The sequence below is a fragment of the Callorhinus ursinus genome, unplaced genomic scaffold (genome assembly GCF_003265705.2).
Source record: "Callorhinus ursinus isolate GAN/ISIS: 27379988/994484 unplaced genomic scaffold, GSC_fseal_2.0 scaffold49, whole genome shotgun sequence".
NCBI classification, from domain to species: domain Eukaryota; kingdom Metazoa; phylum Chordata; class Mammalia; order Carnivora; family Otariidae; genus Callorhinus; species Callorhinus ursinus.
Window position 1 is genome coordinate 8,891,528 of NW_027397111.1, and position 25,296 is coordinate 8,916,823.

General features: G+C 41.0%; 1 protein-coding gene across 1 annotated transcript in view; it reads left to right on the forward strand.

The window, feature by feature from the left end:
* The window catches only part of RIC3 (RIC3 acetylcholine receptor chaperone), a 68,500-nt gene that overhangs the window by 26,358 nt on the left and 16,846 nt on the right, over nucleotides 1-25,296 (forward strand). Inside the window, 3 exon segments of the mRNA XM_025848652.2 lie at nucleotides 10,517-10,743; nucleotides 12,039-12,114; nucleotides 14,572-14,665. Of these exon segments, the coding sequence (XP_025704437.2) occupies nucleotides 10,517-10,743; nucleotides 12,039-12,114; nucleotides 14,572-14,665 (397 nt within the window).

Sequence of the window (25,296 nt, forward strand, 5' to 3'; positions counted from 1 at the left end):
TTTTTTGGAACAGTTTCAGAAGAATAGGTATTAATTCTTCTTGAAATGTTTGGTAGACTTCCCCTGGGAAGCCATCTGGCCCTGGGCTTTTGTTTGTTGGGAGATTTTTGATGACTGCTTCAATTTCCTTAGTGGTTATAGGTCTGTTCAGGTTTTCTGTTTCTTCCTGGTTCAATTTTGGTAGTTGATACAGCTCTAGGAATGCATCCATTTCTTCCAGGTTATCTAATTTGCTGGCACAGAGTTGCTCATAATATGTTCTTATAATTGTTTGTATTTCTTTGGTGTTGGTTGTGATCTCTCTTCTTTCATTCATGATTTTGTTGATTTGGGTCATTTTTCTTTTCTTTTTGATAAGTCTGGCCAGGGGTTTATCAATCTTGTTAATTCTTTCGAAGAACTAGCTCCTAGTTTCGTTGATCTGTTCTACTGTTCTTTTGGTTTCTATTTCATTGATTTCTGCTCTGATCTTCATTATTTCTCTTCTCCTGCTGGGTTTAGGCTTTATTTGCTGTTCTTTCTCCAGCTCCTTTAGGTGTAGGGTTAGGCTGTATATTTGAGACCTTTCTTGTTTCTTGAGAAAGGCTTGTATTGCTATATACTTTCCTCTCAGGACTGCCTTTGCTGTATCCCAAAGATTTTGAACAGTTGTGTTTTCATTTTCATTGGTTTCCATGAATTTTTTAAATTCTTCTTTAATTTCCTGGTTGACCCATTCATTCTTTAGTAGGATGCTCTTTAGCCTCCATGTATTTGAGTTCTTTCCGACTTTCCCCGTGTGATTGAGTTCTAGTTTCAAAGCATTGTGGTCTGAAAATATGCAGGGAATGATCCCAGTCTTTTGATACCAGTTGAGACCTGATTTGTGATCTAGGATGTGATCAATTCTGGAGAATGTTCCATGGGCATTAGAGAAGAATGTGTATTCTGTTGCTTTGGGATGGAATGTTCTGAATATGTCTGTGAAGTCCATTTGGTCCAGTGTTTCATTTAAAGTCTTTATTTCCTTGTTGATCTTCTGCTTAGATGATCTGTCCATTTCAATGAGGGGGGTGTTAAAGTCCCCCACTATTATTGTATTGTTGTCAATGTGTTTCTTCGCTTTTGTTATTAATTGCCTTATATAATTGGCTGCTCCCATGTTAGGGGCATAGATATTTACAATTGTTAGATCTTCTTGTTGGATAGACCCTTTAAGTAGGATATAGTGTCCTTCCTCATCTCTTATTACAGTCTTTGTTTTAAAATCTAATTTGTCTGATAGAAGGATTGCCACCCCAGCTTTCTTTTGGTGTCCATTAGCATGGTAAATGGTTTTCCACCCCCTCACTTTCAATCTGGGGGTGTCTTTGGGTCTAAACTGGGTCTCTTGCAGACAGCATATCGATGGGTCTTGTTTTTTAATCCGGTCTGATAGCCTGTGTCTTTTGATTGGGGCATTTAGCCCATTTACATTCAGGGTAACTATTGAAAGATATGAATTTAGTGCCATTGTATTGCCTGTAAGGTGACTGTTACTGTATATTGTCTGTGTTCCTTTCTGGTCTATGCTGCTTTTAGGCTCTCTCTTTGCTTCAAGGACCCCTTTCAATATTTCTTGTAGGGCTGGTTTCGTGTTTGCAAATTCCTTTAGTTTTTGTTTGTCCTGGAAGCTTTTTATCTCTCCTTCTATTTTCAGTGATAGCCTAGCTGGATATAGTATTCTTGGCTGCATATTTTTCTCGTTTAGTGCCCTGAAGATATCATGCCAGTCCTTTCTGGCCTGCCAGGTCTCTGGATAGGTCTGTTGCCAATCTAATATTTCTACAATTATAGGTTACGTATCTCTTTTCCCGAGCTGCTTTCAGGATTTTCTCTTTGTCTCTGAGACTTGTAAGTTTTACTATTAGATGTCGGGGTGTTCTATTTTTATTGATTTTGAGAGGGGTTCTCTGTGCCTCCTGGATTTATGCCTGTTTCCTTCCCCACATTAGGGAACTTCTCCGCTATAATTTGCTCCAATATACCTTCTGCCCCTCTCTTTCTTCTTCTTCTGGGATCCCAATTATTCTAATGTTGTTTCGTCTTATGGTATCTCTTATCTCTCGAATTCTGCCCTCGTGATCCAGTAGTTGTTTATCTCTTTTCCTCAGCTTCTTTATTTTCCATCATTTGGTCTTCTTTATCGCTGATTCTCTCTCCTGCCTCATTTATCCTAGCAGTTAGTGCCTCCGTTTTTGATTGTATCTCATTAATAGCCTTTTTGATTTCGACTTGGTTAGATTTTAGTTCTTTTATTTCTCCAGAAAGGGATTCTCTAATAACTTCCATGCTTTCTTCAAGCCCAGCTAGTATCTTTAAAATCATGATTCTGAACTCTAGGTCCGACATCATACTAATGTCCGTATTGAGTAGGTCCCTGGCAGACGGTACTACCTCTTGTTCTTTTTGTTGAGGTGATTTTTTCCGTCTTGTCATTTTGTCCAGAGGAGAATAGATGAATGAGAGAACAAAATGCTAACAGGGTACCAACGTCCCCAGAAAATATACTCTAAACAAATCAGAAAAGACCTGAAACCAGGGGAAAAGAAAGGGAAAGAAAGAAAAAAGGAGAAAAAGAAAATAAAAACAAAGAAAAACAGAACAAAACAAAACAAAACAACAATATGATCAGATATGATCAGGCTGGTGCATAGATCAGTGCCACGCACTAGATTTTGGGTGTATTTTAGTCTGTTAGAAGAAAGTTCCTCCCAAAATTTTAAAGAAAATACATACATACAGACATATGTACAAAAAAAAGGGTTGATACAGTGGAGGGATGGAATATGCCTGTAAAGATGAAAATTATAAAAAATTTAATAAAAAGAATTGATAAGTTTGAAAAAAGAAGAGGATTTAAGAAAAAAAAAGAGAATGTGATCAGGCAGGAGACTAGAACAAAGCCATACACTAGAGATTTAGGGTATATTTTGATCTGTTAGAAGAAACTGTATCTCAAAATTTTAAAGAGAACAACTTATATATGCCAAAAATAAGGGTAACTACTATGAAGGGATAGAATATGACTCTAAAAATGAAAAATAAAAATGTTTTTTAAAAAAGGGATTGATAAGATGTTGGTTGAAAAAGGGGAAAAAGAAAAATAAAGACAATTAAAAAAAATTAACTTTGAAAGACTAAAGAATCATGGGAAAACCATGAATTCTGTGTGCAGTATTCCCCTAGCCCTGGAGTTCTCCCGTTCTCCTTGATCGGTAAACTTGGTCTTGGCTTGTTGGCTGTTCTTGCTGATCTTCTGGGGGAGGGGCCTGTTGCTGTGGTTCCCACATGTCTTTGCCGGAGGCGGAATTGTCCCACCCTTGTGGGTCAGGGCTAAGCAATCTGCTCGGGTTTGCTCTCGGGAGCTTTTGTTCCCTGCAAGCTTTCGTACAGCTTTGGAGGACAACAGTGAAAATGGCGGCCTCCCAATCTCCACCTTGGAGGAGCCGAGAACTCGGGGCCCCGCTCCTCAGTGCGCCCCCAGAGAAAAGCAGTCAGTCACTCCCGTCTCCCCGGTCTCCGGCCGCACTCCGTGCTCACCCGGCCTGTGACCAAGCGTTGCTATCTCTGGCACCCGACCCCGTGTGGAGTCTCCAAACGCCGCAGATCCCTGTGGTGCGCTCCTGCGCCGCTCCCCCCGGGGGAGGAAGGGGAGTCTCCCCGGATCTGCCCCTTGTTGGGTCCCTGCTGGAGGAGCAGTGGCCCGACCGTGTCGCCCATCGCGGTTTATGGCAACCCCGAGCTGAGAGCCCACACCTCGGCTCCCCTCTCTGCAGCGGGCTTCCCCGCTCCGATACCTGGGAGCTCTGCCGCACTCAGGCACCCCCGGTCTTTCTGTGACCCCGAGGGTTCTGAGACCACACTGTCCCGGGAGGGTTCCACCCCCCGCTTAGCCACTGGAGCAACGTCCCTCAGTGGAGCCGACTTCTAAAAGGTCCAATTTTGTGCTCCGCGGCTCTAGCACTTGCCAGAAACGGCCGCCGGAGGCCCCCTCCCCGCCGTCTATCCTCCGGAATATCGCCTCGGATTCACTTCTCTGCACATCCTACCTTCCAGAAAGTGCTCGCTTTTCTGTTCATAGTTACTGCTATTCTTTTCTTCGATCTCCTGTTGAGTTCATAGGTGTTCAGAATGGTTTGATCCCTATCTAGCTGAATTCCTGGGACCAGACTAAATTCAGGTCTCCTACTCCTTCGCCATCTTGCTCCTCCCTCCTGTAAACTCTTTAATTTAAAGATAGGGACTGTTTTATTTATCATTTATTTTTTTTTTATTAGGATATGTTAAAGATTTATTTTAGGGAGAGAGAGCGCACACATGAGTGGGAGGGGCAGAGGAAGAAGGAGAATCTCAAGCCGACTCCGAGCTGAGCATGAAGCGGGATGAGGGCTCCATGCCCCTTACTCCGAGATCATGACTGAGCCAAAACCAAGAGTCAGACGCTTAAATGACTGCACCACCCAGGTGCCCCTGTTTTATTTATCATTTTAATCTGTGTCTGGCACACTTAAGTGTTCAGTGGTAAATTATGTGAAGTATTATACCAAATAGAAAATGCTGAGATTTCTCCTATGATAAAAACCTATTTTTACCACCTAGCCTATCTGTTCCATTGCTCTCCAGTTCCTTCTCTTACCTTTGAAAATAGTTTTCCTCCACTTTTCAGCCCTTCTTCCAGTCTACAAGCTTTTTATCAGTCACGTTTCCCTACTGTTTGAAACTCTACATTTTATTTCCTTTCTTCTGCCCATTACTCACTTATTAATTCAATATAAAGACTATTCTAACAGAGTTGTTCAGAGGTGGCATGAGCTTCCTGGGGGCAATACTGAATTTCCTGTTTGATTGTATTCAGCAAAGTTAGATCTCCATTTAGGGAAGGTGAGGGTATTGAACTCATGTGGTTAGACTAGATGATTTTATTTTAAAAACTTGGAGATATAATTCACATACCAGGCAATTTATCTATTTAAAGTGTACAGTCAGTGGTTTTTAATATAGTCAGAGTTGTGCAACTATCACCACAATCAATTTTAGAAATTTTTACCAGCCCTCCCACATACACACAAAAAATTCCATACCCATTAGCAGTCACTTTCCTTTCTGCCTCCCCGCGCCCCCCCGCCCCCCGGCCGCTGCCAGCCCTAAGCAACCACTAATCTACTTTCTGTCTCCATAGATTTGCCTGTTCTGGACACTTCATATTAATGGAATCATGTAATATATAGTCTTGCATGACTGGCGTTTTCTTTTTCTTTTCTCTTTTTTTTTTTCTTAGCATAATGTTTGCAAAGTTCATCCATATTGTAGCATGTATCAGTACTTCATTCTTTTTTATGGCCAAATAATACTCCATTGCATGGGTATACCACATTGTATTTATCCATTTATTGGTAGTTGATGGACTTTTTGGTAATTTTGAATAATGCTGCTATGAACATTTTTGTACAAGTTTTTGTGGGAGCCTATTCTTCTTGGGTATATACCTAAGAGTAGAATTGCTGGGTCATATGGAAACTTTGTTTACCCTTTTGAAGAACTGCTAGGCTGTTTTTCAAACTGGCTACACTATTGTACATTCCCATCAGCAGAGTATGAGAGTTTGATTTTCTCCACATCCTTGCCAATACTTTCTTTTTTTTTTTTATTATAGTATCCTAGCCAGTGTAATATAGTGTATCTCATTGTGGGTTTAATTTGCATTTCCTTGATGACTAGTGGTGTTGAAAATCTTTTCATGAGCTTATTGGCCATTTGTATATCTTCTTTGGAGAAATGTCTATTAAGAGCCTTTGACCTTTTTTAGTTGGGTTATTTATCTTTTTATTGTTGAGTGGAAGGAGTTCCTTATTTCGGATGCTAGAACCTTACCAGATGTATGATTTACAAATATTTGCTCCCATTCAGTATGTTGTCTTAACTGTCTTGATGGTATCTTTTTTTTTTTTTTTTTTGAGATTTTATTTATTTGACAGAGAGAGATAGCAAGAGCCAGGAACACAAGCAGGGGGAGTGGGAGAGGGAGAAGCAGGCTTCCCGCTGAGCAGGGAGCCCGATATGGGGCTCGATCCCAGGACCCTGGGATCATGACCTGAGCTGAAGGCAGATGCTTAACGACTAAGCCACCCAGGTGCCCTGATGGTATCCTGTGCAGCCGAAAAGTTTTAAAATTTGAAGTCCAGTTTACCTATTCTTTCTTTGTGGTTTCGGTGTCCTATCTAAAACCATTGCCTAATCCAAGGTCACAAGGATTTATGTCTGTTTTCTTCTAAGAGTTGTATAATTTTCTTACATTTAGGTCGTTAATCAATTTTGAATTAATTTTTAAAAATAGTGTAGGTAGGGGTCCAACTTCATTCTTTTGCAGGTGGATATCTCGTTGTCTCCATACTAGTTGAAGGACTGGATGATTTTTTTTTTTTTTAAGCCACCTTCTGACTCTGAAGATTACATGATGCTTTGTAGTACATTAGTTTCTGTTATTGTCTAAATAGGTGGATAGTCAAGATTTCATAGGATGGCCATCCTTTTCTCAAGAATACATTGTGTCTAAAAACAGGGATTGTCATTGGTCTTATATCAGTTTCTTAAACTTCTCATTTGCTTCAATTCTGCCCTTCTTTGATGATGATTTGTTTATTTATTTTTAGGATTCTGGTTTGCTTCTGGTCTTTGACAGCTCCATTTTCTTTTCTTCCTCTTTTTGCACATAAGTACACCTATCCCACCAACACTTTTAATATTGGAATAGTTCGCTCACTTTATTTTTTAACTTTTTCATTTAGGTAGCTTAGAGTTTCTTCTCAAGCCTGACTGTAGCCTAATAAAAATTTCTCTGAATGTGCCACCAACACCTGGAACTTAGTGTGTGAAAAATGTGTACTTAGTCTTTCCCTTGTCATAAGCCCACCCAGTTTTTTCATTATCTTCTCTTAGTGTATTAAACTCCTAACCTTGGAGTTTTCTGACCCTTTCCCTCTTTAGTTCTATATTCTGTTCAATAGTAAATGCTGCTGATCATTCCATGCTCAGAGCCCTTGGATCTGTTGCTTCCTCCTTATTGTTACAGCCAGCCCCTCAGGCCCTTACATTTTAGAGCTTAATTACTGCCTTCTTGTTGATTTCTCATACCCTAGTTTGTCTCTGCATTAGGCCCTATACTCAAATGCTAGATTTAATCCCTTTTACGTACCCTTTTCATTAAGTCATTTCCCTGATCTTAGACCCAGAGTATCAAATTTATACACCACAAATTAGCATTTAAACCCTCCACCTCCACTTCCCTCTCCTTATCTCTTGTTACTTCCCTAAATGGGGCCAAACTAATTTGGTAGTTAGCCTTCTTTATTCTTTATTCTTATTTCTTTTTCCTCATCTCTTTCTTGTTGCAGAGTTGTTCTTTCCTTCTGGCATGCCTTTGCTTCTTTATTCTATGTCTAGTTCCCTTCAGTGATTGATCCCATTTGACTCCTTTTTCTTTTTCTCTCTTTGCATTCTTTTAATGCTTAGACGTTTAGTTTATCTAGTAATGTCCATGATATCCTGTCCTTTTTTGTTGGCGTTTGTTTTGAATATACTACTTTTTAAAAATCAGTGTGGGAACTCTTGTTTCTATTTTATTTATGGCTCGCTCCTAGAGTCCTGAACATAGTAGTTGTCCTATAAATCTTCCTGGCTGACAGACGATAGAAGTTTTGGGGCGAGAGGTGTAGTGTTTAGCATTGTCAGCATTTTTTAATTTTAGAAATGCAAAAAAATATTTTTGTGCCATTACCTGACTTTTATTTTTAATTTTCTTTTGTTTTATACCAAGTTTTGGAGACTGCGTTCTCAGTACAGTATAATGAAATTCAATAACGTATATTACTACAAATATTAAATCTAGTTTATTGAACACTAGCCATCTGATCTATCAGATTCTCCCAAGAGAAAGGTTAGCTTTTTGGATGCTGGCTAGGCATTTTTTTTTTTTTTTTGACAGTGCATTATAGCCTTAAAGCCATTACTCACCATTTAATATATTAAGATCCTTGACAATTTAATAGCTACATAGCCACCACCCAGAATAAGGAGTGTTGACCTGATTTTCTTCTCTCTGAAGCTCTACTTTTGTTGCTGTCCTCTTGAAAAGCACTTCTTCCCATAACTTCCGTGTCCTCCAAAGTCAGTATTGGGAGGGAAAGGAGGATTATTGGAGTGGAGCTGGCTGAGAGAGGGATACAAGATGGAGAGCAGCTCCCAAACCTAGTAGGGGCTGGCTGTCTTACCTCCCTGCCTGCCCGCCCGCCTTCTTTCTTACCTGAGGAGCACCGTTGACTTAGAGATAGTCATCAGTTTATGGCACCTTACTAACATCATGAGTGCAAGTTTCTTGTTCTTTTCGCTTTAACCCTTTATCTTCAGTCCACATGCCCATTCCCTTTCCCATTCATATGTATCTATTGTGTTTATGTCCCTATACCTACATATTTGCTTGAAAGACCTGTAGTATAATTATGATGTCTTCAGCTTACATAATGGTATTTGCTTTTTACTCAGTGCCGTGCTTTTTAAGAGATTCATGTTGGTGTAGGTACATCTAAAGTGTGATTTCTAAAAGCTGCGTAGAATTCCATATTTCTATCCACTCCATTTTGATTTTTCCATTCTTCCAGTTACCAAAATCAAAGTTACTTCAAGTAGCTCCTACATTATCGTCGCAGCAAACCTTCTCGCACAGTCTATAAAGTCTGTAATTTGTACATAGACCATTCTATTTGAGAATTTCTCTGAAATTTACCCACCAGAGTGGGATCACAGGCTCACACAGGACAGAGACATACTTAATGGCACTAAGATCTCCTAGCAGAGTGGCTGTGTCTGTTTACCCTCCTCCCGACATCTTTGCCAACCTTTGCTGTTATCCACCATTCTCATTTTTGCCCTTCTGATTGGTATGAACAATGCTATCTCACTATCTTAATTTGTATTTTACTCATTGCTTTTTCTTTGAATTTGATCATCTTTTCATTTACTTGCTAGTCATTTCAGCTTCTTTTTCTGTAGGTTCCCTACCCATAGCTTTTGACCATTTTTCTTTTGGGTTTCTTGTGATTTTCATATAAAATTGTAGGAATTCCTTGTCTATTCTAGACATTTAATCTGTCAATTTTGGATGTTGCAGGGGCTTTTCCTTGTCTGTCATCTATTATAGCTCTGTTTGTGGTATTCTTTATTGTACAGAAATCTGTAATTTTGTTGAAGTCAAGTCTAACAGTATTTCTCTATATAGTTTGTATTTTTGGAGTCTGATTTATGAAGTCTTCCTTCTCTCTCATGTCTTCTGCTCTGCAGTGTTAGCTCCAGTGGTTTTCCCCACAACCCTGTTTACATGGCCTTTTGAAGAGCGGTCTTTCCTTTCTTACCTGTGGCTCTCAGGAGGCTTGGCAGTTGGTGTTAATGTGTGACTGCCCCTGATGCAGGAAAAAATGCAAGACAATTGATGCACGCTTTCTCTAAGTCCTGTGCTTCTACTCACAGAACCCTGTGACCCTGTTTGTGCTACATGAATCCTGTCTGCCCAGCAAAAGCTGATGGGAAAGGGATGCATACTTCCCCAAGCAGAGTAATCAAAATCTTTCTCCAAGGAATTTGAAGTTGTGACTAGTCTCTGCTGGCCTCTTGAAGGACATGCAAACTGAAGGGTTTTGGGGTGCGCATCTTCCTCCATGTTCACAAAGAAGCTAGAGAAATGGTCTGCCAGAAGGGAGAATAAAGATCTGCGCAGAGAAGCACAGGAAAAAGCCTATGGCTCCATAGAGAGGGAGACAAAAGTAGACTGTGAGAGTAGCTGTCCTGGATCCTGATGGCTTTCCAGTTTCTGGTTCTTTTCTCTTCTGAGACCAGATTGCACTTTTCTGTAGTAGTTAGCGGTGGCTAACTGCTGTAACAGACTCCAGAGTGTATAATGGCCCTAACACAATAGAAGTTTATTTCTCACTCACATAAACAGGTCCAGATGGTTCTAAGTTGGTTGGGTGGCAACACTGGAGGACTCTGTGCCACAGTTATTCAGGAACCTAGATTGATGGACGCTCTGCCATTTTCATCACATGACTTCAGAGGTCTCCCTAGGTCAGCATGAAGCCTGCAGATGGGAAATGAATGTGGAGTTTAATACATGGGAAGTTTTATAGACCAGGCCTTGATGATGCACATATCACTCCCATTCGTCTGGCTGGAACTCCATTGCATGGCTACATTTAACTGTATAGGAAGCTGAAAAGTGTTATCAAGCTGTGGACCTAGAAGGAAGAGAAAATGGGTTTGGTGAACAGCTAGAGATTGCCACATCATATTTATTATCTGTGTGATACCTCTGTATCCTTATAATCAAGTTCCTGTTTTTTTAACTTGTTTGAATTGACTTCTGTTATTTATGCCTCAGTGCGTGAGGTGTTTTCATAAGAGCTATACTTAAAAGAGTAGAAGAAATAAATACTAATTATTTTCTCAGGAAAGTTGGGTCGATTTCCACCTATGATGCATCATCACCAGCCACCCTCAGATGGCCAGACCCCCGGGGCTCGTTTCCAGAGGTCTCACCTTGCAGAGGCATTTGCAAAGGCCAAAGGATCAGGTGGAGGTACTGGAGGAGGAGGTAGTGGAAGAGGCCTGATGGGACAGATTATTCCAATCTATGGTTTTGGGATTTTTTTGTATATACTGTATATTCTATTTAAGGTAAGTGGAATCATCTTGATCATATCAATAAAATCTAGTGTCATAATAAAAATTGTTGGCATTAAAACTCTTTACAGTTCATAACCTTTATTCAAATCATCTTTAAATCTTGCCTCCTCTTTATGAGATAGTTAGGATAACTGTTATCTCGGTTTTACAGAAGAGAAGATCTAATAGCTCAGAGCTTCAAGGGTTTGACCTAGAATTCACAACTAGAAATGCAGAATCAGGACTTGAGCCTCGGTCTTCTAGTTGTTAATGCAGTGAGCAATAAAGATCAAAGAAAGCCCCCTCCCACCCCAAGTTTTTTTTTTTTTTTTTTTTTTTTTCTTTTTTTTTACTGGATGTCTTTGCAAGCTGAAAAGGCCTAAAGATATTTTAAGGAGAACTTTATTATTAGGATTGGCACAGTGATTTCCAAGTAGCCACTGTGAGGCCCAATAATGACCATACCAACACCACTTTGCCCTCCTTTCTCACTCCAGGACTATGAGGTGCTGGTTTAACATCCACTGCAGTAATTCTGAAACAAAACTGCCAATCCTGGAAGTAAGCCTGATGTCTCCCTGCTCTGGGGAGATGTGGTTTGGGTCCTTTAAAAGCAGACTCCCAATTAAGTTCCACCTCTAGGCAGGCTTCATCAAGCTATGGGCCTAGACACCATGAAGTGGAGCAGAAGTCACGTTCTGCAGCCTTTTAGGAAATCTTAAATATTCACTGTGCCCTTCTAACCAGAGTAAGAAGCAAGTCCTTCTTGCCCAGAAACTCTGGGGGCGGGGCCTGAGTTGCATCTGTAAGAACAGCTCTGGGGGCTGCACATCCCATTTGAGATGAGTGTGGGCAAAACAGATGACCTGGCCTTGTGCCTTGATGGTTTTTTCACTTCTTGGGAACCTTTTTTTTTTTTTTTTTTTTTTTAAGATTTTATTTATTTGAAAGAGAGAGGGAGAGAGAAAGCAGGAGCAGAGGGAGAGGGAGAGGGAGAAGGAGACTCCCCGCTGAGCAGGGAGCCTGACGCCGGGCTTGATCCCAGGACCCTGAGATCATGACCTGAGCTGAAGGCGGACGCTTAACTGACTGAGCCACACAGGAGCCCCTCTTGGGAACCTTCTATTGGTTCTTTCTCTCTCTCTCTCTTTTTTTTTTTTTTGAAATGTTTCTCTGATATATTTGGTTTGACTTCTGACTTAATTTTTGTCTCCCAACCTTTTTTCTTTTTTCATTTAATATGAGGGTTTCTATGACTTTGAGGTTCTGAGCTGCTGTTGATGTGCTGTACCTCCTTCCATTCTCAGCTTTCAAAGGGGAAAACTGCTGCAGAGGATCGGAAGTGCTATACTACCACAGCTGGAAACACCCACAGGAAAATTAGTAAGTGGCCCTTCTCAGTATATGCACAAGTTTTATTGAGTCAGACTGCCGTAATACAGTCAGAGGGACAGTCTGTGGATAGGTCTTAAAAAGCATTTCTGAAAAATTGCCCCAAGTTAATCTGATGCCATTTTTACCTAAGCCCTGGGAATTCTCAAGTTTCCAAATTGATGTTGGGCTTTTAAGAGAAAGAGAGTTACAAAAAGTACAAAACTGTCCATTTACTTTTTTATATATTAGCAAGTTAATATTTCACATTTGGAGTGGGTTATTTCTCATTTCCAGACCTCAGAATATTTGTAGCAGATACCTTTTTTTTTTTAAAGATTTTATTTATTTATTAGAGAATGAGAGATAGCACGAGAGGGAAGAGGGTCAGAGGGAGAAGCAGACTCCCCTCTGAGCAGGGAGCCCGATGCGGGACTCGATCCTGGACTCCAGGATCATGACCTGAGCCGAAGGCAGTCGCCCAACCAACTGAACCACCCAGGCGCCTGATACCTTTATTTCATAGAGAGGAAAACTAAGGAAGAGAGATCAAGTCCTTGCCAAAATCAGTTATTAGATCTGGGGACAGGGTTTAACACTTCTGACTCATGAAACATGGTCATCAAAGATTTATTGACCAAGTAGAATATTCTGTGCTCTCTGGGGAAATGAGATGTATATGGCATGGCTCTTCCCCCTAATAATTCATAGTCTGGGATGAAAAATAACTTGTGCAAAGTTTACTGTCTAGAAGGGGACTTGGGGAAAGCCTTATGGGAAACAGCATAGAGCTGGGTCCTGTCCGATAGACAGGATGGCTTGAGGAAGACACAGCCTGACATAGGATGGCTGTGGGAAGGAAGGCCTTGAGGAGTAGGTAGGTTAAGCCATGTTGTTGAAGGCCTTGGAGGCCAAACTTCCTTATCCTGTGGATAATGAAGCCTCATTAGAAGTTTTTAAAAGAGAGACAACAGCAAAATGAAGTGAGGCTGAGCCACTGCAGCATCTGCCCTCGGCCATAACTGCTTTTTGAGTTTACTCCAGATTCTCTGTGGAAGTAGATACCCCAGTCACAGTCTGCATCCTTTTTAGAAATCTTAGATTCAAGAAATCCTTTAATAAAGCTCTTGTGTTCTTAATTGAGATAACGTCTAACCAACAGTGATGGTAAATGCATTGGTAAAATAATTTAAAAAATTTTTGGACTCTGGGGCGCCTGGGTGGCTCAGTCGGTTAAGCGACTGCCTTCGGCTCAGGTCATGATCCTGGAGTCCCAGGATCGAGTCCCGCATCGGGCTCCCTGCTCGGCAGGGAGTCTGCTTCTCCCTCTGACCCTACCCCCTCTCATGAGCTCTCTCTCTCATTCTTTCTCTCAAATAAATAAAAAATCTTTAAAAAAAAAATTTTTTTTGGACTCTGTTGAAGAATAACAAATTCTGTATCCAGTCACATAATGCATTGAAAACAGAAGTAAATAAAATAAATTCCTAAGATCAGCTGTTTTCTGATGTAGCAGTTATATCTGCTTCTTATCCTTCAGTTTTGAATCATGCAGAAAATAAAAATAAGCATTTATGTGGCACAGTCCTCTAGACACTTTGCAGATGTTAACTGCATGCATAAGAATTTGTTCTAGAAGTATTAAAAGGCCTTTGAAATACTGTATCTTACAGTGGGGCTTCTAAATATATCTGGGTAGAAGGGTACTAATGTATGAAACAGAAAAACTGGATTATCTGCGTAATGAACAGCATTTTGTTTTCCTGCTGCCTTAAAGTTGATTTCATGTACTAATTGATCTATTTTTTCTACTCTACTTTTTAGGGTCTTAGTGTTAATGTCAGTAGATCAATGTGATCTCTGTTGACCTTTGTTGAGAATACTGGGGGCCAAGGTTACACCACTTCACCCCAAATGACGAGGGTAGGAAACCTTGGGCAGGGAGGCTTCAGCCCTAATTCAAGACTTCCCCTATTGAAGAAGCATAGCATTGAAATCATGATCTTCCAGATATGTTTTCAGACTTCGGGTGCAGATGAACTATTGCTCATTTCAGGGTCTTAACTCCTTTTCTAAAGTACCTTGCAGGCTTGGTACTTTGACCGTCAAGCATCATTTGGACTAGAAAGGATAGGTTTATCTTCTTCATTTCTTCTTGGGTGACCATGTTGAGGTTTGTTTTGTTTTGTTTTTTTGCTCCTGGGTATTTTTCTTTAGTTGGTCCTGCTGTATTTCTGTGTGTAAGAGGAGTGATTTGTGCATTACTCCCTAAACATGTATCCTTTAGATCTCAGTGCCCACACCTTGGTACCCTTTGTGTCCTGATTGGACCAGCTGGAGAGACGCGGAGTCTCTTCTCTGAATCTCTGAACCAGCTGGGATGATTGTAGGGTGTCACAGCCAGCCAGTTTTGGACAAGAGCTTTTGGAGTTGTGTATGATGGTTCTTAGATTGATGCTTGTTTTTCAGCCAATTTTGAGCTTGTTCAACTGCAAGAAAAACTGAAGGAGACAGAGGAAGCTATGGAAAAATTAATCAACAGAGTGGGACCTAATGGTGAGAGGTAGGTTTTCACATACCAGGACTCAGACTATTGCCCATTTAGAGAATCCATTCAGAATTTTGCTTTTCCTTGATTTCTGGACCACTTACTTTCATTGTATATAATTATCAACTTATTTGTCATTTGTACATTATTTCTAAGCATCCATTTTCATACCATATGCTTTCAAGAGTCTCAGCTTTCAAGAGTCTTTGTTCAGTGTTGTGCACATTATTGTGAGGAGAGGTTCATGAGCAGTTCTGTGGGGTGAAATAACCAGGTTCTAATGAAGATGATTTCATAGCTGTCTAATAATCTGGTTTTACTTAAAATTATGCCTTTTTAAATCTGCTTGAGACAAAAAGAAGGCGAGTATGATCAGATCAGGCATTTGTATTTTGTGTTGACTATGCCAGAACAGGATTAGACATGTAAAGTGCGTGTCAGGAGTCACACTGGCCTTTTAGGATGCCCCACAGGGGAGACAGCCCCCTGCTACAGGGCTGGCTGAGGATCTGAAAAGGTAGCTTCAGAAGGTTGATGAAAGTGGGCAAAAAGAAAGAGAATATGGATGTGGGGAGGCCAGGGAGGAAAAGCCAGAATGTGAGATTGAGAACAAAGAGGGATTCAGTCTCCACTAGGCCTTATGATAAGGATGGAGGAAGAGCTGGGAGGTGAGTGGCAAAATCCCAAGTGCTAAAGGCCCCTCCTGTGGCCCTGCGGGCTCCCCGTGGAGTCTGCCCCAGGAAACTGCTGCTCTACCGTGGCCTCTTCTGTCTGCCCTCTGGGTGGTGCGGGTGCCCCTTATCCTCTTCTTGGCTCCTTGGCTCCGGCCTTGTGCATCTTTGGCTAGATGAGGCAAGAGTGAACATCCTCAGATTGCAGCTCCTTGGTTTTTTCTACAATGTCTACAGTGCTGCTGCAATGACATTTATGAGGCTGAGCCTTGCCTATCTGCGCCCAGGAGCCTTGACCTTCTTTTGGTCCAGAAAGCAGAGTGACGATCCAGACTGTTGGCTAGAGTGGTAGAGGAATGTGGACATATTTATACATGAATATATCTCTGTAAGTGTGTAATACAATTTGATACTTGTTGAGCACTTACTAAGAACCAAGCTCTGAGTGAAGTGCTTTATATACATTATCTAATGTAGGAGTATTTGTAGGAGTGTGACTAAACCAATTTGTACTATACTTTTCTGATCTTTTCTGCCCTTACCCTCTACTACTCACAGTTTGGGTGGGGAATACCAGCCTTTTATGGACCCTTGTCCCTCAAAAAGTATCTGTACCCTGGTTCTGGTCCATTTGAAGACCCATGCCACACCTAAGGGTCATGAAAACCATAGATGAAAATCTGTGGGCAGGGCCTCCCACCTGGGAGACTAAACCACTGGGCTTTGGAGTAAGAAGCCAGAGAAAGATATTTTCTCACTGTTACTGCTGTTCACACTCCCTTAGCTCAAATCACATAGCCCTACCTTCCCACCTGTATAGACCATCTGTGCATTGCCCTGACTACTTTCTCTGCTTTGTGCTAGGATTACTACTCTGTAAGGCAGAGGAGTTGTCCCTACCATGCAGCTGGAGTTGTGCCATCTCATTGTTTCTGGGGCCACAGGTCCTAGCTCAGAACGTTTACTCCTTTTAAGATGCTAAGGTGTGGACTCCTTGAGAACCTATTGATTCCAGCCTGCCACATGGCAATGACTGTGTAAAACATTTTCTGCACAATACTTCTCAAGAGCTAGGGATCGGCTTTCCCTCCACTGCAGAGAGCATAGCTTGTTGCTCCCTTTCCCAAATCCTTCCTCTTCTAGTCCTAAAAAGGTGACCTTCTCCCTGTCACTCCTAATCCAACACCTTTTATCCTTACAGGTAGGCCCTATGAGACTTCACCTCCAACACTGAAAGGCCCTGGTAGCCCCATGTTTTACATTGTTTTCCTTTTTATACTTCTATCCTTTAACCTTAGTCTCTGTAGCATTTGTTCTTCAAGTCTGTGTTTCTGTGATTATTAGAAGAGCCCCAAATACCCTAGTATTTTTCCATCAGATTAAAATTGAACACATTTCCACGCTCTGGGAGTCTGAGAGGATTTAAGACATAGAAGACATATTCATTTCAGCCTTCAAAGTCCCTTTATAGAATGTTAATTCCATAATTGTAAGATTTTCTTAAAATTCCAGAAATACAGTTTGTGAGCCTTCATCTCAATGCTTATGTAAGAATCAAAATATGGGGAAGGTTTTTAATATTATCTAATAAAACTTTCAGACAACTTTTTTTTTTTACCTGTGAGCAATATGTCTATGTATGTGTTTAAGCCTTGTAGAAGGTTGGTATTGTGTCATGTTATGCCTGATATTAAGCACAGTATCCATCCCAAGGACATAAAGACTAAGAAAAGGATCTAGGAATCAGAATTGAGGTGTCCTCACTTCTGTCCTTAAGATCAGCAGCACTTCCTTTCTGGAGTAGCATGTCCGGTTGTAGTCCTTCACCTCCTGGAAGCATGGCGTGACCTGAGGGAGCAGTGAGGGCGCAGCCTGAGGCAGAAAACAGCCATAGCAGGCATGCTAAGGACATGTGTGGCCCTGTAGATTTAGGGCATGCGCTGCTGGGATATAAACTTATAGAGGACAGACTTAGTCTGTTTTGTTCACTGTGTTCACATAGTAGATACTAAGGAAATTCTTATTGTTGAAAAAAGATACTCACTTTTGAAATAAGCATTTGTACGTGTATTATGGTAGAAGAGGTAATCATGGCATTCTTTGCTAAGGTCCTCTCTTCATTTCCTGTCCTCTATATTCAGGGTCCTACTGAACATGTCTCATAGATGACCTGCCCTTCTTCAGTTAATAAATGTCTTTTGAATGAATGGATGTGCAAAATGGAAATCATCATCTATCCCAGCTGACTCTACTCCACCTTTAATATTCTCCATCTCCTCAAATGGCTCCACCATCTACTTAAAAGCCCAAAGCAGAAATCCAATATTATCCTTGATTTACCTTTTCCTTCACTTCCTATGTCTCTTTGATCATCCTGTCTTGTCATTTCTTCCTAGTTAATAAGTCTCTCTCCCTGCAAAAGACTCTAAGCTCTGCTAGGGCAGGGATTATCTGTATTATTCCCAGAGCCTAGCATAGGCCAACAGTAGGCTCTAAAGTATTAGCTGAAATGGAAGAAGGAGTGAGTGAATGAATGTTTGTTTTTTTTAATATAGTTGACATACAGTGTTCTATTAGTTTCAGTATACATTACGTAGTGCTCACTACAATAAGTGTAGTTACCATCGGTGACCATATGTTATTAATATTATTGACTATATTCTCTATGTGGTACTTTTCATCTGTGCGGCTATTTTATAGCTGAAAGTTTGTATCTTTTAATAATTTCCTTTACCTAATCCATCTTGAGTTTATTCTGTGTATGATGTAAGAAAATGGTCCATTGTATTCTTTTACATGTAGCTGTCCAGTTTTCCCAGTACCATTTATTGAGAAGACTGTCTTTTCTCCATTGTATATTCTTGCCTCCTTTGTTGTAGAGTATTGACCACATAGGTGTGGGTTTATTTCTGAGCTCTCTATCCTGTTCCATTGATCTATGTCTATTTTTGTGCCAGTACCTTATTGTACCAAAGTGGATAACTACAACTTGGTAGTTTATCTTGAAATCTGGGATTGTGCTACCTCCAGCTATGTTCTTCCTTCTCAAGATTGCTTTGGCTCTTTGGGGTGTTCTGTGGTTCCATACAGATTTTAGTATTTGTTGTTCTGTGAAAAATGCTATTGGTGTCTTGATGGACATTGCATTGAATCTATAGATAGCTTTGGGTACTATGGACATCTTAATATTCTTCCAGTCCATGAATGTGGTATATCTTTCCATTTGTTTGTGTTGTCTTCAGTTTCTTTCATTGGTGTTTTACAGTTTTCAGAGTATAGGTCTTTTACCTTGTTCTGTGAAAGGGAGGCATATGCAAAATGATCTCCAAAGGCCTAAGGAGCCAAAAGATGGAAGAAAAAGGCTGAAGAATCCAGTTTGCCAGCAAGTGGTTTATTAAAGGGACATATGAACAGAAGTGTGTTGTGGGTGGCTGTAAGACAAGTAGATCTGCACAACCCCACCTACCATAAGTCCTGCTTTTATAGCCTTAGAGATTGGGGAGTATATGTGCTAGGAGACCTGGGAGGAAATGTTTCAGAATCACAGTCCTCTCTCCAAAGAATATCAAGGACTTTATACCTCAAGGGAGTACCTAAGGGTGTCGTCAAACAAAGAGTATGTGTGGTGGGGGAGTGCTATACTGAAGAAGGCTTCAGGTCACAGAGTGGTCATCATGGTGGATTTGTGCAAGATGGTATTAGTCTTGTTCACACACACTTCTTTGGTTACATTTAATCCTAGGTATTCTTTTTGGTGCAATTGTAAATGGGATTGTTTTAATTTTTCTTTCTGCTACTTCATTATTAGTATGTAGAAATGCAGGTTTCTATAAAATAGATTTCTGTATATTTGGTATCCTGCAGCTTTACTGAATTAATTTATCAGGTGTAGTTAATTTTTTGGTAGAGTCTCTAGGGTTTTCCATATATAGTATCCTGTCATCTGTAAATAGTGACAGTTTACTTGTTCCTTACCAGTCTGGATGCCTTTTATTTATTTTTTGTCTGACTGCTGAGGCTAAGACTTCCAGTACTATGTTGAACAAAGACTGTTTCAGCAGTAGTAAGAATATCTTCTCTGGCACCTAGTTTGATTTACTCTTTGCAGCCCTATGTGGTTGTCAGTGGCAGCTATTATTTTCTCTCTAAGGAACAGTATCTCAGAGCAAGTGTACTCCAGGGACGGCATTAGTTTTCTGTGGCCGCTGTAACAAATGACCACAAACAAAATGATTAAAACAACAGTTATTATCTCACAGATCTGTTGGATGTCCTGCACTGGGCTAAAATCAAGGTGGCAGGATTGCATGCCCTTTTGGAGGCTCTGGGGTAAAATCCATTTCCTTGCCTTTTTCAGGTTTTAGAAGCTACCCACATTCCTTGGCTCAGTGGACCCTCTCCTCCATCTTCAAGGCCGGCAGCAGTGGGTTGTGACCTTCTTACATCCTATTACTCTGACCTCTTCTGCCTCTCTCTTCCATCTTTAAGGACTCTTACAATTACATGCACCCTCACAGATAATCCAGGATAATGTCTGTTCTAGGGCCAGCTGATCTGTAAGCTTAACTCTATCTACAACTGTAAGTCCCCTTATATATAAAGTAACATTATAGGTTCCAAGGATTAGGATGTGAACTTCTTTGGGGAGTGGGAAAGGGAACATGATTCTGTCTACCACAGAAGCTCTATGGAAAAGGAGGAATTTGAATAAGCCTTAACAGGATGAAAGGATCTCCTCAGGCACAATTTGGTGGGGGGGGGCATTTCAGAGGGAGAGGGTAGTAGCATAAGCAGCAAACAAGGTTAGAAAGCCAAGGCATGTTTTTGGAACAGTAGGTAGTCCTGAGTAACGGGAGTAGAGCATATCAGAGCTGGAGTAAATGGGTAGGGAGGTAAGGGAAGAAAAAACTAGAAAAGTAAACTGGGCCCAGACTGGAAGGCTCTGAATGGTAGGCTGAGAAGTTTGAAATTCATTGTCTTTATAGTGGGATGTCTCTAAAGGCTTTTGAGGAAAAATGTCATGATCTGCTGTACTTTAGAAAAGTAACTCTTCTAGTGATAGGTAGAACGGCTACATGCTAGAGGTTATAGAAAAAGTTCCAGGGAAAGGTAATAAATAGGTCAGTGAGAGTGGAAATGAGGGTCCAAATCAAGGGGACTTGACAGAAGGGAGAAGAAAAATCACAGGCTGTTGGGTGCCTGGGTGGCTCAGTTGGGTAAGTGTTTCCCTCTGGTCTTCCCACCCACTTGTGCTCTTTCTCATTCACTCAATCTCTTTCAAATCTTTTTTTTAATTTTTTTAAGATTTTATTTATTTATTTGACAGAGAGAGACACAGCGAGAGAGGGAACACAAACAGGGGGAGTGGGAGAGGGAGAAGCAGGCTTCCCGCCGAGCAGGGAGCCCGATGCGGGGCTCGATCCCAGGATCCTGGGATCATGACCTGAGCCGAAGGCAGACGCTTAACGACTAAGCCACCCAGGCGCCCTTCTCTCAAATAAATCTTTTTTTTTTTTTTTTTTAAGATTTTATTTATTTTTGACAGAGAGAGAGTGTACAAGCAGGGGAAGCAGCAGGCAGAGGGAGAGGGAGAAGCAGGCTCCCCGCAGAGCAGGGAGCCCGATGCGGGGCTTGTTCCCAGGACCCTGGGATCATAACCTGAGCCGAAGGCAGACGCTTAACCGTCTGAGCCACTCAGGCCCCCTCAAATAAATCTTTAAAAAAAAAATCGCAGGCTGGGGGCACCTGGCTGGCTCAGTCAGAAGAGCATGTGACTCTTGATCTCAGGGTTGTGAGTTTGAGCTCCATGTTGGGTGTAGAGATTACTTAAATAAATAAAAAGTTTTTAAAAATCACAGGCTGTTTTCAGGATTCCTTGGTAGCAAACAGCCAACTCTGGGTAGCAAAAATTTGGAGACGGTGAGAGAATTTATTGGAAAGGTATGGGATAGCTCATAATATCAAAGGAATAGCTAAAGATCCAGATTTCAGAAAGAGGGGGAACCAGAACAGCTCGGGAGAGTTCGAGAACAAACAAATGGACAGGTTCTTCAAGGACTGCTGTCAGAATGAATTAACATGAGAAGTTTTCAGATCTGGCTTTACTGCATTCAACACCCAGTTTTAGGAGAAAGTACAGTTGTTCCAACTTGGGTCCTATGTATATCACTGAATCATTCACTGCAGCCCAGGGATGGAGTGTGTTGATTGGCTGTGGGCCACCTTTGAAGGAGAGGTAAGGGAATGGATAGCTTCACTCTAACCTTTACACTATGAGCAAAAGAGGGGTTGGTTCTCCAAAAGAAAAACTAGGTAATAGCAATGAAGGACAAAGAGATAGAGATGAGTTGGAGATTTGTGGCCCAAATGACAAGGAAGATTATAATACCAACCAAGATAAAAATACAGAAGAGGAGAAGGAAGATAAGGCTTTGGTATAAGGATCATGAGTTCAGCTTTGAATATGGTTAAGGTGCCATCAGAACAGCTATGTATGATATACAACAACAATAGGAAATTTGGGTCAGAACAAAGGAAACAAGTTGGGAAGTTATTTGGCTGGAGGGAAGTAAGGGCCGTGGGGAAAGAGGAGATCAAGTTCTTGAGGCACATCATACTGTGTGGCGATAGCTTGCGATCTTTTGCTGGTCTGAATTCTGTTCTAATCATGAATGGTATTGTAAGAAACTATTTCATTCTCTTTACTTTTGGTTTCAGAACTTGATGATTCCTCTGGGTTTATAATACTCAAAAGTCTGATCAGGAATCGTCCAATCTGACCTTCTATTTTTCTAGCATCTTGGAATCTGCCATACCCAGCCTCTCCAAACCTGGCTGCTCACACAGCTGTTCCTCATCCTGGGCCAACTAGGCCCTGTTTTGGAAGAGCGAATTTGAGGTTAACTTCATTAATAGCAAGTCCTCTAAGTGGAAATGCCCTAGATCACTGGAGTTATGAGACTGGTTTTCATGTGGTAAATCGGGATTAGAGGTAGAGTATGGGTATCATCTATGTAGAGGCAGTGGTTTAATTTGTGATACTGGGTCTGCTTCCTGAGAGATGACTGTAAGAATGGACAAGTGAGAGCCCGAGGATTGAGCCTTCAGGAATACCATGTGTTTAGAAGGCGGATGGGGGGAGAGTGAGCCAGGATCAGCAATCCAAGGAATGGTTAAAGTGGGAGGAATGCGGAGGTCTCAATAGCCAAGGGAAGAGAATATTTCAAGGAGAGGATGGCCCACAGTACAGAGAAGTCAAGAAAAATGAAATGTAAAAAAAGATTCTTAGACTTGAGAGTAAAGTGGTATTGATGATTTTCACAAGTTTTGGTATAATGATGGAGTAGAAGCCAGATTTCAGGGAGGTGGGGGAAAACAGATGGTAAGGAAATGGGGACCAATTAAACTAACACATAGTAAATCGAGTGCTTGCAGTGTTCGTGGCACTGTGCCTGTACTGTCCTGAATTTATCAGTGCCCTCCAGGACTATCAAACCAAGTTGAGACAGTGAGGAATCTATGAAAACCTTCATTACGTAAATTCAGAAGCTGTAAGACGGACCATGATTAATTGCCTAATGCATGATATGGACAACAGGAATATGCTTGTTTGGAAGTAAAAGAGGATGCTTTAATTTAGAATTCTCTGAGAAAGCTTCACTTGCCTGTTTATGCTTCTCCTAGCAGAGCTATCCCTTTTAAAATTAGGGGTTCTGGTTTTCCGTAAGTTCCGAAACAGAGTCAAGACTGTTTCAGTAAAAATCAAAATGTGCTGAGTACAGTCCAGAGAAGTAACACATGCGCCCAAGGGCCAGAGCTTTGTGATAAGCACATAGGCTCTTTTATTTTCTTCCAAGTTTTTATTTAAATTCCAGTTAGTTAACATACAGTGTAACATTAGTTTCAGGTGTAGGATTTGGTGATTTATCACTTACATCCAACACCTAGTGCTCATCACAAGTGCCCTCCTTAATCCCCATCACCCATTTACCCCATTCCCCAACCCATCTCCCCTCCAGTAACTCTGTTTGCTCTACATAGTTAAGAGTCTGTTTCTCAGTTTGCCTCTTTTTTCCTACTATGTTCATCTGTTTTGTTTCTTAAATTCCACATATGAGTGAAATCATATGGTATTTGTCTTTCTCAGACTTATTTTGCTTAACATAGTACTCTCTAGCTCCATTCATGTCATAAATGGCAAGATGGCATTCTTTTTTATGGTTGAGTATTAGTCCATTGCACATCTTTATCCATTCATCAGTGGATGGATATTTGGGCTCTTTCCATAGTTTGGCTATTGTTGATAACGCTGCCATAAACATCAGGGTGCACGTACCCCTTTGAATCAGTATTTTTGTATCCTGTGGGTAAATACCCAGTAGTGCAATTGCTCGATCATAGGGTAGCTTTAACTTTTTGAGGAACCTCCATATTGTTTTTCAGAGTGGCTGCACCAGTTTGCATTCCCAGCAACGGTGTAAGAGGGTTCCCCTTTTTCCACATCCTTGCCAACACCTGTTGTTTCTTCTGTTGTTGATTTTTAGCTATTCTGACAGGTGTGAGGTGATACCTCATTGTAGTTTTGATTTGCATTTCCCTGGTAATGAGTGATGTTGGATCATCTCTTCATGTGCCTGTTGGCTGTCTGTATATGGTCTTGGAAAAAATGCCTATTCATGTCTTCTGTCCATTTTTTGACTGGGTTATTTGTTTTTTGGGTGTTGAGTTTTATAAGTTCTTTCTGTATTTTGGATTCTAGCAAATAGGCTTTTCTAGCTAAAAGGTTGCCCTAGGTGAGTCAGAAGCCCCCCCAAAGTGGGTTGTTGTAATAGTAAGGATTAGGAGTTCTACAGAGCAGATGAGCAATTGTGACAAGTCAGGACTCCTGTACGGAGAGGAAGACCAGAGCTGTAAGAGGCCTGCTGCATGTAAGATTTACCTGAATGTAGGACAGACAGGCTTCTTCAGTTCATGGCTTTGAGGCCCTTTAGTGTGGAAGAAGTGGAGCTCATGGTGCTTTTGTTTTCTTCCCACTGAGGTCTGTGGAAATGTTGCACCTTCATTTTCCTCACTTAACCATCTTAACATTGGAGGGAGGAACACTTTTTTCCCCGGCTGGTCATTAAGGCTTAAGTTTGTTAGACTAAGCATAAGAAGGAACACAGGCTGGAGACTGGCTGTTTAGAAAAAATTGATGGCACTTCCATGAGGCTAGTATTAAAGGTCATTTTTCCTTCATGAATTTATATTGCCTTCGAATGTTTTGGATTTTTAAGGGGAAAATAAGTATTCTGTTACGTCCTGCCACTAGGTAAAACTGGTCCCAAACTAGTTAGTCTTCTGAGTAGGACTTTGCCTATGAGTGTGATGCGATGCTTCCATCTCAAAATCGTCCTACCATTAATCTTGAGCCTCATCTTATTTTTGTACACATTTGCCCAGTGTTATCCAGCTAAATTGGGACTCAAACCCAGGTTTTCTAAACTGGAACTTGAGCATTGTGCTTTAAGAATTGCATAGAATGCTATCAGAAGTCAGGAGACTTTAGTTGTAGTTCAAGTGATGGCATTAACTAGCAGTAGGAATAAATGTAGAATTTCCTCTCTGTGGGCCTCAGTTTCTCTGGTCTAGATGACTGATTTGTCAGAATGATCCAGCTCTGAAATTTTCGGATGTATCTTTATTTCTGCACAAGTAGATGCAGCCTAGTGATTCCAGGGTTGGGCTAGTAGGATATTTTTCCCTAGTTGTGTCTAATGACTCAGCACATTTTCTTTTGATGACCTTGCTTTGGAGAAAAGTGGCTTATAGTAAATGGGTAGTAAGAGTAACAGTGAAATTTCTTAGAGATTAGAGAATCAGGGCAGTGAGGTATACTGAAAGAACACTGAGCTGAAAGCTGAAACATCTGGGGTCTGGTCCCAGTTTTGGCCTTAATTCATTGTGGGACCTTGGGCAATCACTTGATCTTTTCTA